Source organism: Macadamia integrifolia, chromosome 3 (genome assembly GCF_013358625.1).
Source record: "Macadamia integrifolia cultivar HAES 741 chromosome 3, SCU_Mint_v3, whole genome shotgun sequence".
NCBI lineage: Eukaryota > Viridiplantae > Streptophyta > Magnoliopsida > Proteales > Proteaceae > Macadamia > Macadamia integrifolia.
Window position 1 is genome coordinate 34,811,488 of NC_056559.1, and position 13,557 is coordinate 34,825,044.

At 38.6% G+C, this 13,557-nt stretch overlaps 2 protein-coding genes across 6 annotated transcripts in view; one reads left to right on the forward strand and one right to left on the reverse strand.

The window, feature by feature from the left end:
* The window catches only part of LOC122072627 (zinc finger CCCH domain-containing protein 40-like), a 7,496-nt gene extending 802 nt beyond the window's left edge, over positions 1 to 6,694 (forward strand). Inside the window, exons 2-4 of the mRNA XM_042636996.1 lie at positions 1,182 to 1,451; positions 3,649 to 3,872; positions 5,636 to 6,694. Of these exons, the coding sequence (XP_042492930.1) occupies positions 1,182 to 1,451; positions 3,649 to 3,872; positions 5,636 to 6,473 (1,332 nt within the window). The 3' untranslated portion in view covers positions 6,474 to 6,694. The remainder of the gene's footprint in view (positions 1 to 1,181; positions 1,452 to 3,648; positions 3,873 to 5,635) is intronic.
* A 1,800-nt stretch (positions 6,695 to 8,494) lies between these two features.
* On the reverse strand, positions 8,495 to 13,503 carry LOC122072753 (pentatricopeptide repeat-containing protein At1g77405). 5 transcript variants are annotated; one of them, XR_006138582.1, is made up of 4 exons: positions 12,865 to 13,503; positions 9,967 to 11,528; positions 9,120 to 9,325; positions 8,495 to 9,034 (listed from the first exon to the last, which is right to left on the reverse strand). XR_006138582.1 is itself a non-coding variant. In XM_042637153.1 (3 exons), exon 3 carries the CDS (start codon positions 11,348 to 11,350, stop codon positions 10,025 to 10,027), a length of 1,326 nt encoding a protein of 441 aa, XP_042493087.1. In that variant the 5' UTR covers positions 11,351 to 11,528; positions 12,865 to 12,986; positions 13,107 to 13,502; the 3' UTR covers positions 9,638 to 10,024. The 5 variants fall into 5 exon arrangements, 2 of the variants coding, with proteins under 2 accessions (XP_042493087.1, XP_042493086.1); XR_006138580.1 differs by lacking the exon at positions 9,120 to 9,325; XR_006138581.1 differs by lacking the exon at positions 8,495 to 9,034 and having other exon boundaries at positions 9,045 to 9,325.
* Between the last annotated feature and the right edge of the window lie 54 nt (positions 13,504 to 13,557).

A 13,557-nucleotide genomic window follows, 5' to 3' on the forward strand; every position in this document is an offset into this window, starting at 1 on the left:
GGGGGGGATGAGTTGGTTGAGGGGGTAACCGATATACTGAAAGGTATATGACTAAACGGAACATATCAAGGTAGATATTTAAGCATTTGGGTTTGTAGCAGGGCACACAAAACTGGAGATTCCAGTTAGCCTACTTCACACCCGCTAGGTAGCTGACACCGGTCGACCTATCACCCACTTCTGTGATTTTGTGAGAGCCTGACTCTATGGCTATATTGGGTATGTCCTATTGTGTGTTTCTTATTTTCTTCGATAATTTGTCTTGGATGTCTACTTGGCTTCATTTTTGTTTGGCAGTAGTATTGGCTCTCTGTTTTGAAGAACTCAGGAATTATAGCAGGATGTGCTATTCATTTACTTGTAGATTGCGATGGACTTACACAGTTGGAATCACAATTGGCTGTTTTCTTAATATGGTTGTTTTATTTAATTCTCATCACTTGTTGATTTCAATACTTTTGAGTATTGGATTGCATAATTGTGGTCGACAACGTAAACATATATTTTCCTATCACATTAGCCCTGTTCTGTGGAGGCTGATGATAGTGGATGTTCAACATATAATTTTTATATTCCTTTCTTCTTTACATATATGCAGAATTCCTCACTTACCTTCCTCTTTTGAAATACAAAGACTGGTTAGCTCCAAGAAGAAGATGAGTAACCATCAGAAGCTATTGTGGAGCCTTGGAATACCATCTCCTGTTTAGATTTTGGTTTTAAATTTTTAATAGGCGACGTTGCTTGTACAGGTTAAATAACCTGTACGTGTATCTGAAACATATGGCCATTGGCATCAACATGGAACTAAATTGTGTTCCTAGGTTCGTCCATAAGTGTGTGCATGCGTTTGTGTGTGTTTGCTTGCACGCATAGTTATCATGGCGTCTAGGCGACCCAAGGTGTTGGATGGGGGGTTAGATTCAAGGTAACACCAACAAGGTGTCCAAGGCAAAGTTGCCTGAATGCCTATGTGGCATCTTGACAACTACCATTAAAAAATACTTCATTTAAAAAAAAAAAAAATGATGCCTACCCACCATTTCCTGAATTCAGATTTTTTCTTTTTTTAATGATAGGTGATTCCAGATCTTTATTTGGGTTTATTGTGTGTGATGCTTCCTGCCTACATCAGATTCCCATGCCATTACTGACATTTTTTTTTTTTGGTTTGCATGTAGACTAAAGCGGATTTTGATAAGGAATGCAAGATCTGTACAAGGCCATTCACAGTTTTCAGGTGGAGGCCAGGTCGTGATGCTAGATATAAAAAGACAGAGGTCTGCCAGACCTGCAGTAAGCTGAAAAATGTATGCCAAGTGTGTCTACTGGATCTTGACTATGGGTTGCCAGTTCAGGTTCGAGATACAGCACTGGCAATCAATTCCAATGATACAATCCCAAAAAGTGATGTCAACAGGGAGTACTTCGCAGAGGAGCATGACCGCAGGGTATGTTGATTGGAGTCTCATTTTCCTCCATCATGTATTCATGTTATTACTAATTTTTTAAAATGATCAAGCCTAGAATATGAAAACTAAATTAATTGACTAAGATTCTTGATACACTTAGTCATAATAGAATTAAGATTTAAGATACTGAGAACTCTATGCTTTATGAAGCAGTTTAGCAATGAATACCAAGCCAAGCTTCCCCTTGCGGGAGGCTGAAGAAACATGAAGATTAAGTTAACTAACTCATTCAAAGATTTGTATTAGCAAGGATGAGGTTGAAATGATTATTTTGATATAAAAAATGCATAAAAGGGGAATCCATTTCCATAAAACTAACTTTGAAATTAAATAAATCAATTTCATGAAAATGGTTTTATTGGAAGGAAAAGAAAAAGAATAGGAATATATTGAAGAGGGTTAAATCTCCCCATGAAACTACATCAAAATGGAATATACACAGAAACTCCCCAAATGATTCTACTATAGCAACTGAGGAAGACCACATTCAACAGCAAATCCCTGGTCAAGGGACACCTTTCCTAGCTAACCTGTCTGCCCCTTCATTCATCTATCTTGACCTCCATTGGGATGAGATATTCACCTATAAAGCTAAAATAAAAATAAATAAATAAATAAATCTCATAAGGTGCGAGAATCTCAAAGGAAGCTCCTCAAATTTTTGAAGCCAAACATATCACAATTTCCAAATCACCCTCAAAATTGATTAAATGTGTTTTGTTGCAAACTTTTGGTTACTTTTTCAGAAGCTGATGCAAATTGATCAGATGTATCTGCAAGTGATGGACTCACTTAAGGATTTGAGGAAGAATTTTCTAATCTGAAGGCTAGATTTGGATAAAATCTGATGTAAAACTAGATTTGGATAAAATCTGATGTAAAACTAGATTTGGATAAAATCTGATGTAAAATCTAACACTCAGATCTTAAAGGACTGCTACACCAACTAAATCAGAGAATGAAATAAAGTTTCAGGAAACCAGATATTCAAGTAATTAGCAAACATTGCCTTAAGTCTGTATGACCTCGAATAGAGCTGATTGGAGGGCAAGAATAATGTACCTGACCCCATTTAGGTGAGATTTTACTGATTTGTTGTGTTGCGTTCCTTTCCTTTTACTTTTCTTTCTTTTTCTCTTTTTGATCAGATCCATGTAGCCGACCCCATTTAGTTGGGATAAGGCTGAGTTGTTGTTGTCGTTGTTGTTGCCTTAAGGATGACCTATGAGTAATTGATTTTGAAATTCGGAAATAAGAAGAAAGAGATGACAGTAAACAGAAATTGGGGAGAAGAGCAGTAACTTCTAAAACAAATTAGCAGTGCCATAATTCTCCCAACAGGATCAACTCAGTCTAATGGACAGACTCGAATAAAAATAATAGTATTATAAATAAGCCCTGGTTGGTGTGATGGAAGTATGCAATCAGCTGGACTGTTACACGAGTCTCACATAGATGCACTTACACAATTTCTATTCATTCAAGAACTTCATCGTAAAAAGGTAGCGTTGGTTACATAAGTAAAGACCAATAAGAAATAGACTCCACTAAAGACTCTTAACCCTGCCAACTTCTAATAATAAACAACTCAAAAGCCGATAAGATATATTATTGATTATAGCTACAAATGTATGACTATACCTACAGATTTTAGTGTGGCTGTCAATCCAACTCTGGATTAATGTAGCTTTGTATTGAATAATTATTTCATTCCAACGATTTGCTGGATGTTGGAGTATTTCTTCTTGTCCCTTATGGCAGTTTGTAGGTTCAGATGTGAGTTTGGCAGTTTGTAGGTTCATTTGTAAATTCATTCCAATGTTTTCATATCTTCCACTTGTCCTGGCATGCTTGGCGTTATTTCCTTTTCTTAGAATTGATTTACATTGAAAAATCTTAAAACTTTGGGAAAGAAAAGAATGTTTTGGACCTTTTGGTCATACATTCACTTTGGTAAAGTTTTGGTTTTGTTTTGATAAATCTCTCTTTTTTTTCCTTTTCTATTTGTCAAACTAACATAACGCAAGGAATTTTTTAAGGATCTGGGTGCTTCCTTGCCTGTAATCCTATTGCTTGGGCATAATGAGTGGGTTTATGTAATCTAAGATATTCACAAGGATATTCTCAAGGCATTTTTTCCCTCTTCCCTTATTAAATCTCATGTTTTATGTTGCAGGCTCGGGCTGGCATAGACTATGAATCCTCATATGGAAAGGTACGGCCAAATGACACAATATTAAAGCTTCAGAGAACAACGCCTTATTACAAGAGAAACCGGGCACATGTTTGCAGTTTTTATGTGCGGGGTGAATGCACAAGAGGTGCTGAGTGTCCTTACCGGCATGAAATGCCTGTCACTGGCGAGTTATCACAACAAAATATCAAGGACCGGTACTACGGGTATGTCCAATGCCTGACAAGTTTCCTTTCCAATTTATGAAAGGACAAACTTTCTCTTTCTAATTCTTCCTCTTTAGCATTTTAACCAAACCTTGCTTGTACGTTTATTTATCAATATACACTTCACATATGGTCTTCTTACAATCTTGAAATCTGCTACCTATTTGTATGTAATGTTGTTTATACATTTGTAAGAATTCTATATTGATAGGTATATAAAAATGTGCATGTGAACTATATACACTAGCAAAATCACACATGCAAATGCACGTGTGGTGATATATATATATATATAGGTAAACGTGTAGCTATATGTTGGAGAGAGAGGTGTTATATGGGCTCAAATTAAAAAGAAAATGAAGCAAACATACTAAATCTATTTCAATCATATATCATATCAATTAAAGCAATTAGCCATGTGACTGTGAGAAGGGAAGAGAGAGGGTTTGGGGATATGAGGCAAGGAAAATGGAGGGATAACTTATCAGAAAGAAGATCAAGGGATAAGGAATTAATGGAGAAAGTATACCATAAAAGATATTTGAGAGAGTATTGAAACTAGAATTTAAAGAATATCTCCTCTGTTCTAAATTATAAATAGCAACACTCGGTGTAATTAACTTACTGAATCCATTAGTTCCTTCAGTTTGACCAACCTCTTGTGGTGTTGGTTAATTGGGTAACCCTCGAAGAAATCCAAGAGAGCAGCCTCAAGATCCTCTTCTAAGTACTTGATGTACATCTCTGGGTGCCTTCCACCCTCTATATGACCCCTGAACCTGCCTATAAAGGATCGATAAGCAAGGATGAGCTTCTCCGATAAGGATATCCGTAGCTCCTCACAGAGCTGAGGATCTGGTATCAATGTGGCCTGAGTCTTGTGAAACTCATCAAAGAAGGACTTGAACCTTTCCATCTAGGTGGTCTTGGAAACCACCGAAGAGAAGCTCCCACTTACATGTGTGTGTGTGTGTGTGTGATAGATTTTGGGTAGAGATAGGAACGTAAGGCTTTCAAAAGACTTTTTTTCTTGGGTAACAAATTTAAAAAGAATAGAGAAGAAGGATAGTAAGGAGGAAAGGGAAAAATTGTGAAGTGAAAGTTTTGCCACTTCGTGTTTTTATATAATAGTATAATATGTGTGTGTGTGTGTCGAACTCTTGATCAATATTGACCTTTCTCTTTCTCCTAAGAACTGCTAGTTTAATTATTTCTGTATCATGTTATTTATATATGTATGAGAAAATATTTTAAAGCCCAATGTAATGGAACAGTTTAAAATATTGCAAGGAACATTATGGAAGGTTCTCTACCACTTTATAAGGCCATTGAGTTGGCTATTACCTTACATTCCTAGAATGGCTAACTTGCTCATTCTTTGTCTTGCTCCCTTCTTTTTCTGTCTTTGCGTTAGATCATGAACTAACTGTGTGTTATCTTCAATGTGCTTATTAAATTCTTCGATAACTCTTTGGATCTAATTTTCCCATTAGATCAGGAATTATCTGTGTTGCTAACTTCACTATGTGCGACAACTTTACTTGTGCCATCTGGGTTAAAATTTTATTATATTCTTTGTTATACTTCTGATCCACTTTGTACTGTGTTGATTACATCGTCTGTATCTGAAAATGCACAGAATGATGATTGAATGTCATGTTTTTTCTTTGTATTTTCTTATAAATGCCAGTTCATGATGGGTAAGAGTTCAGTGACTGCATTTTCATGACGTATATCTCTGATTTTCTTTACGTTGGTCACAGAGTTAATGATCCAGTTGCCATGAAGCTTCTGAATAAAGCAGGAGAAATGTCGTCATTAGTTACCCCTGAAGACGAGAGCATTAAGACCCTCTATGTTGGTGGTCTTGATGCTAGGGTAACTGAGCAGGATTTGAGGGACCACTTCTATGCACATGGTGAAATCGAATCCATAAGGATGGTACTCCAGCGCGCCTGTGCCTTTGTAACTTATACCACTCGGGAAGGTGCAGAGAAGGCAGCAGAAGAACTCTCAAATAAGCTAGTCATAAAGGGTCTGAGGCTGAAGCTAATGTGGGGGAGGCCCCAGGCTCCAAAACCAGAGTCTGAGAACCCTGAGGATGAGGCTGTGAGACAGCAGGGAGCTGTGGCCCACGGTGGCTTGCTGCCAAGGCAAGTGATATCTCAACATCAGAATCAACAGATCCAACCACCAGGGGCTTTGGACCAACAGCAACCCATACACTACTTCAACATTCCACCTCCACTCCCACCTGAGAGGACCTTTTATCCCTCAATGGATCCTCAAAGGATGGGTGCTGTTGTTGCATCACAGGAAGGAACGGGCAGTGGCGCAAGTGGTTCAGGTGAGGTCAAATCAGCTTCAGAAAAGCAGCAACAGGGGGGACAGCATTTTGCCTACCAAGGTATGCCACCACAGCCTGGCCAGTACCCGCAGTACTATCCACCTTATGGTTATATGCCACCGCCGCCTCCACCACCACCATATCAATATCCTCCACAATATCAATCTGCTCTGCCCCCACCACCACCACCACCAGCAGCCCCAGCAGCTCAGCAGTATCAGACAGCCAGACCACCAGGATCTTCACAGTATTAATACTTGATTGTTTTCAATTGTTTCAGAAACCTTAAGAAGAAAAGTTTGGATTTTGTATTTGGTTCATAGTTTTAATCTATGGCACTTGTGCATGCATGCATCCACCCTTCATAAAATGGGAAGTGGAAGACTGGAAGCGCCTGCAAGGATGTAAAATGGTGTGGGCCATTTTGCTATCATGATCACCTATATGTGGACACTATTTTGATTCTTTTGCTGCCTCTCATGGTCCTTGTTTTGCTTATCTATCCAGGAATGCGGTATCGTCTTCTCATTGCTTGGTGTGAACAACTCTGTTTCTGTGGATAAGTTGTCCACATCCCCTTGCCTGGTTTAAGTTTCTGTTTTACTGAATCATACTATGTCCAACAATCACAAGGTTAATTCTGGTCATAATTTGGATTGCAAATGATGCGATTGAAGTACCAAACTACCATACATGGTAGCCATATAGATATAATCCAGGCTTCGACTTTTGATAGATTGCCAATGCATCCTTCACCTTTTTCACTTCGATTCTTAAACAAATTTGTGGCCCAGATCCACTCAAGATGCCACCTTCATTGATACGGATAGGGAGAAAGTTTTCCAACTCTCAGGTGAACCAAGAATATCTTCATCCAAGTTAATTTGACGAGTGGACTCCTGAAACAGTTAATGTCATGAAAACTCAACTTCTATTTATAGAAGGATCCCTCTTTATCATGGGTGAAAGGAAACTCAGTCCTAAAACCAGAGACAAGGGCCATTTTATCACTGCCTCTTTGCTTTCATAAACCAAGGTCTAGATGATTCGGACCTGTCCAACTGAATCACCAGTTTTGACATTAAACACTTCAAAATTTGAGCCGTAACCATGGGATGATAGAAGTAAGGATGTGAATTTGAAACTGAAACTGTTAATTAAAATCGAATTGAACCGAACCGTTGATATCAAAACCGCAAATCCATTTAGTAAATGGTTTTGACACTGATTTCAAGTTTAAAACCGATTAATTAAATGGGTCGGATCAATTTTAACCATTTAATCCATCGGTTTCAAACCGAATTGACACCTTGAAAATAAAACCGTTTAAAGTATCAAAATCAATCTAATTTAACCCGTATAACGATAAAATATTTGATTGTTTTAACAAAACATAATGATTTAATTTAGGGAAGAATTAAAGATCATAGAGGCTCTCTAACAGTCTATTCAATAATTTACTCCTATTATGTAGTTATGTAGTTAATCCATGATTGTCAATGCCTCAATAATTTGATAGAAGATTGAGGCGTTTATCAATAAAAGCAAATTTTAGTAAACATGTGAATAAACTAGCAAACCGATTACTAACCATTTAAAAACCGTATGGAATAAACCACGATCAAAACAGTTTAAAACCGTGAAACCTACACCGTTTAAAAATCGTAGAACCAAAACCGTTTACCAAACGGTTGCGGTTTCAGAAAGTGCAATCGTTTAGTAAATGGTGCAATTTTGGTTTCAGCCAAATAAATATGAACCAAACCAAACCACACCGTATACAATGAAACCGAACCGATTAATACCCTTAGATAAAACTCAATACAGGGAGGAACAAAATACAATGCCTCAAAAATACATCAGGGACAAAGTTTCGCTTGGCCGCGAGCATGAATATCCAAGGGTCATAGATCCCACGTCCTCCCCCTCCCCCTCCCCCTCCCCCTCCCCCCAATCGAGTGGCCCTGAAAGTGCATAATGAACGGGTGGCCTTAGGGAAACTTGGTCCATATTATCAGAAATAATCAAATTAGTTAGACACTCATCTTTCTATCAAAACCAAAAAAAAAACAGTTAACGCACTTATCAGATCTTCCTCCTCTGCTCAAGAAAATCTCTACTGATCCAAGGACCCAACGAAGAACCTGGTGTAAAGATCCAAGCGATTGATGGGAGCAGAGATCTTAAATGCTGGTCTTTTGGGTATGCAGTACACAGAACGCCACCCATGTGACCATGTCAATCCAACTTGGTTCAAACTTGAATATTTATGGGATGATGCCTAATAAAATTTTCTTCATAAAAAGGCTCATAAAGGTTCTTCATCTTCTAGAATTTACTACAAGTGTGGAAGCTATGAACACAGGAGACTGCCCAAATTTTTTCTCAAACTTTTTTTGGGACATGAGGGACGATTTTTCAGCATCTATTCCTGTCATGGGGACATCAGCTAGTATGACCAATATATACGTTCCACATAAGCAGACCAAGAACCAGCTGAAAAGCTGGCGCTGTGAAAATGCGACTATTTACCTTCAATCCCCCTCTTCAATATTTTCAAGTTTGAGTGCATCTGTGTTGAATTTTCTCTGTGCTTTATTTTCTTCTTCTCCTTTGGCTTCACTTTCCTGTTCTTCTTCCTAGAAGGCTAGAACCACAACAATGGCAGCACCATTCTAGGCCAGCACCTGCATGTCTTTCCAGGAGGTTTCTTCTTTACAGGAGCATCATAATCATACAGTGCTTGCCTTCTGAAAACTCATCCTGTTTCAACATAGATTGGTCCCTGGATCCCATCTAATCCTTTCATATTGATCTGTTGTCAATAACATTAGATGTTTAACAAAAAACAAGAACATAAAATAAATACATGATTCCTTCAACAAAAAAGTGCCACATACATCAAATGGTACAACATTCCGATTTGAATATCTGTCATGGGGATCAATCCCATCAAATCATAGATAAAACTGCACATGGCATACTTTCTTTCCAGATATCAGATCCTTCATGAAGCACATGTCTTCTCTAAGTGCCTTCTTGTTGTTTATATAGTGATCATAGTCAACATTCAGAGGATAAGGTGGATTGGGAATGATTGCCAAGACCGCACTTTCAATAAATAACCATTCATAAAAAGTAAATAACTTAGCTAATTTAATTAAAAAAAAAAAAAAAAAGGCCTACATGCATGAAAGATTTCAATAATGGTGTAGCAATCCCAAAACTTTAATTATCATCAGAATTAAGCTTCGAAGAGAGCTCTCAATTCAAAATTGTCTTCCAAAAGCGTCGAGAAGAAACATTGTTAGAGGTCATTGGAAGAGATGATTTATATGCCCCTCTTGATGGCAACAACTTGAAAAATTGAGGGAAGGCTAAAAATGTGTGGAAAGTCAAAGTATATCGAGATACACAATTGCTTTGGGCACATAAGAGATTGTCAACTAAGTTGGTCTCGTATGTCTCTTTTCGAATTCTTTTTTTGCTTTCTTATTTTCTTGAAGTGGGAGGTACCACTCTATTTCCCATGATTGGGAAAGTTACATTAGGATAATTGCCTCAAAATATCCAAATCACTTAGGAAAGGATAAATATAAAATACTACTGTATGCTATACATATAATGGAGCCAAATGAAGGGGTCAAGACTTCAAGCTGGTGGCCGAGAAACCTACAAGAGAAAAACTACAAAAGATGCGAACTGCAACCTAGGAAGAGAGACGTAAGGATTAAAAATCTTGGGTACCTGTTATTGGGTGTAGACAGCACACAGAAGTACCGGATTTCCCCTATAAGGTAGAAATCTAATGTGCCATTATTGGTTTCACCTTCATCACCTGCCTATATCTATGGCAGATCCCATCTTCAATCCTCCTCCGAATTTCGTCTGGCAAGCCAGCCTCACCTGCTGAACTTAGTGCATCACAAACTAATTTATATGTATATTCTCTAGGAACTGACCCTCCTTCAACCAATTCAACAAGAAAATTCCGTGCCTCAAGTGCCCTTCCTGCTTCAGACAATGCATGGATGATTGGGGTGTAAGAACTCGTAGTGGGTGTCCCATGGTTCATCATCTTCATCCTACGCATCATCTCGATAGACTTGTCAATCTCATTAATGGCACTATAATACCTGATAAAAGAATTATAAGTGATCCAGTTGGGAATCAAACCCTTCTGAATCATATGATCGAACAACTCCAACGCCCTGCCAATCCGGTAAGTCTTACAACATCCATCAATCAAGCAGTTATAAGTAACAACATCTGGAACGAAGCCCTTCAAGAGCATAACCCGAAACATGTGGTTGGCCTCCCACAACCTCCTCCTTATAGCCTTTCGGCACCCGGTCTGCAAGCTATGCTTGCAATAAAAACTAATGAGAATTGTATATGTAAATGTATCAGGTGGGCAATGAAAACATGGCAATTGCATCTGCTCCAATAAAAACCTCGCCTTCTTAAAATTACCAACTCTGCAAAGAGCACAAATAACAGTATTATATGCATAAACATCCGGCTTACAATGAAACTGCTTCATACGATAAAACATAGCCAATGCCTCATTAGCTAATCCCTCTTCTCCAAGGACTTTAATCAAATAGGTAACAGTGGCAGTAGTCACAAGCCCCTTGTTGGCCCTACTGGACATTTCTTTGAGAAATTCCCAAAGTGCTTTCAATCTATTTCCCTTAGCCAATACACAAGCCATCTCTTTACAGGTAACCTCATCATGTGTGAAGCCAAAATGGTTCTCCACCCAAAAGTAGAACTCTAACGCTTTGTCTAGTCCTAAATTGACCTTCTCAGGGTCTCTGTAAGCTGCTGGTCCAAGAACAAGCAAACCATCACGAAAACCATCAGATTCCCGTCGAAGGTTTCTTTGTCTGAGAGGTGCCCGATGTCGGAAACCTTTTTGGGAGCCAATGGAATGAGCAGACTGGAAGAAGTATCTGGGCATGGATCTCAAGACTCCACACACCAAGTCGACAGACCATAGACTGCAGGTGGGTGCAACAATGGTAGCAGCAAGTTGAGCATTGAAGGGTCTGTTTTGAACCATAGCAGCCATTACTTGGTTTATCAAAGAGTGATATAGGTGAAGAGTTTGAGTCCTTGAAGTCACCATTTTTACAAAGATTAACAAGAACCGTAACCCTCAGCCCTCCTATTTCTCTTTATATCTCTCTCCTTCTCGCTTTGATTTTTATACTAAGAAAAATAAATCAAGTTCACTCCTACTGCAAGACTAGATTGGCTCAGCAGAGAGGAGGATGGTGCCCTGCAACTAGCATTGGTCATGGTCCCTGTAATGTAATCAGAGTTTTGGTCTTCTGTTAGGCTTGACTATAAGTAAATACGGTTACGTTAAAAAAATGGGGTAAAGATACATATGGATATTAAATAGATCTTGCTTCAATAGTAATTCTAAAAAATTGGCATAAGAAAACATATACATTAAAAATGGGATATACTCAATATTACAGCAGACAAGTATATCATTTAACATACATGATAATAGCTTGAAGAATATACTGAGCAAGGTGACATTATCGAGTGAAGTATTGTCATTATCTGTCAACCTTAGACGATCCACACACACTTTTGGTCTTGGTAGTTTATGGATGCAATTTTCGGAGCAAGCTATGCTACATATTGCAAGTTTTGATGTCAGGGCAGTAATTTGTTTGCCCTTATTTTTTAACGTCTGACCATTGGGTCTCTAGTGGTAAGCATCAGATTTATTGGAAATCTAAGTTGGATTTCATCTAGAATTTGAATCAGGTTGATCTGATATCTGGGTTGACAGCAAATATGGTTTGTGAGCTTCAGGACTATGCTCTCACACATCTAACAGATTCAAGCCTAATTGCCAACCTCTTGCACTTATTCTGGGCTGAAATCTCCACCAAATTTATGGATTGCTCTGAAGTTCCATGCCTTTTGGTATAAGGGTAAGACATTAGAGATGTATGGAGGTTCTGGGGAGCATATGGAAGGAAAGAAACAACTGGGTGTCTTAGCAAAAAAGGTTCGTGAGGTCATCATGATCAGGATAGCTCATTGAGCCACAGAGAGGGTGGTTATTGACTGGACAGCTTCATGTACATTCAATCAAGTTGAGGAAAGTAGTTTCAGAAATCCAGGCCCAGAGCAGGCACTTCAGGTGCATTCAGAGACCACATTGGCAATATCATTATAATTTCTCAGGCGCCATTGGCAGGGAAGATTCTAGCACGGTAGAAATTTAATCAGTGATCCAAGGGCTCAATATTTTCTCATCTCAGCCATGGACTCACCCTGTGATCAAGGGAGACTTGGCTTCAGTCATCCAATGGAAAACAGTTGATCTTGCAGTCTATTTACTGTTATCAATCAGTTTCAAAAGCAAATAAACCAAAAGTAAGACTTTTAATCACTGAACATGAAACAGCTATTGAGAAGAAGCAAGTAGAACATCCCTAGAAGGAGGTACCAGCATTTACAATAACTAGGTTTGATATCAAACAGGAATAAACAGAAACCAAATATCATGAATCCACAGCAACTCATCATTCAATTCTTAAAACTCTGTGAAAACCAGCATCACTCATTTGAGAGAAATATAGAAAATCTAATAAATTCTTCATAAGAAGGAATTACCCTGTTCCTCGGTTCTGAGTTGCTGTAATTCCTTTTATCAACAAAACCCATTACCAGTGACTCCTCGTTGCAGGTGTCAAAGCCGTGGCATGCTTAATTTTTCAGTGATGAGAGCTTGAAATCTATGGAAGTAGTGAACCCATCTATGATTGAGTCATTGGAAGACAATCTTGATAAATTCGAAAATAATGCAACAATCTATGGTAATCCTTCCGGTGAGGATGCTACTGACTGGCACCTACCGCAACAAATTTGCTGGAGAATGAAGGAGAGATGGGTTGGTGTAGGGTTTCTATTCCGCTCGCTGGTGGAGTCGGCGGTGTACTTCGTTCGAGCTCAGCTCACTCCTCGGAATGGTACGGGATGGGTATCAAGCTGGTTCTAAGAATTTGATAACTGAGTTCAGGATTTGGTTCTAGGTGGATTGGTATTCTCTACTGAGTTCAGATTGTCAGATTAGAAAATCTGCAACTGTATCAAACAGGATCAGAGTTACCAGACCGATGTCACCGATCCCTTTATATACCTAGTGCTTTGGTTGATCAACTGTGGTTCATCCATGGTTTGAAAATTGGAATGAGAACGGGTGAATCGCCCAATTTGAATCCGATCCCTATTTCAACCGATTTTCTGCAATTTGATCTTCATTTTTATGATAATGTTTCCTGCTTTCACAAGTAAAAATGGTAGACA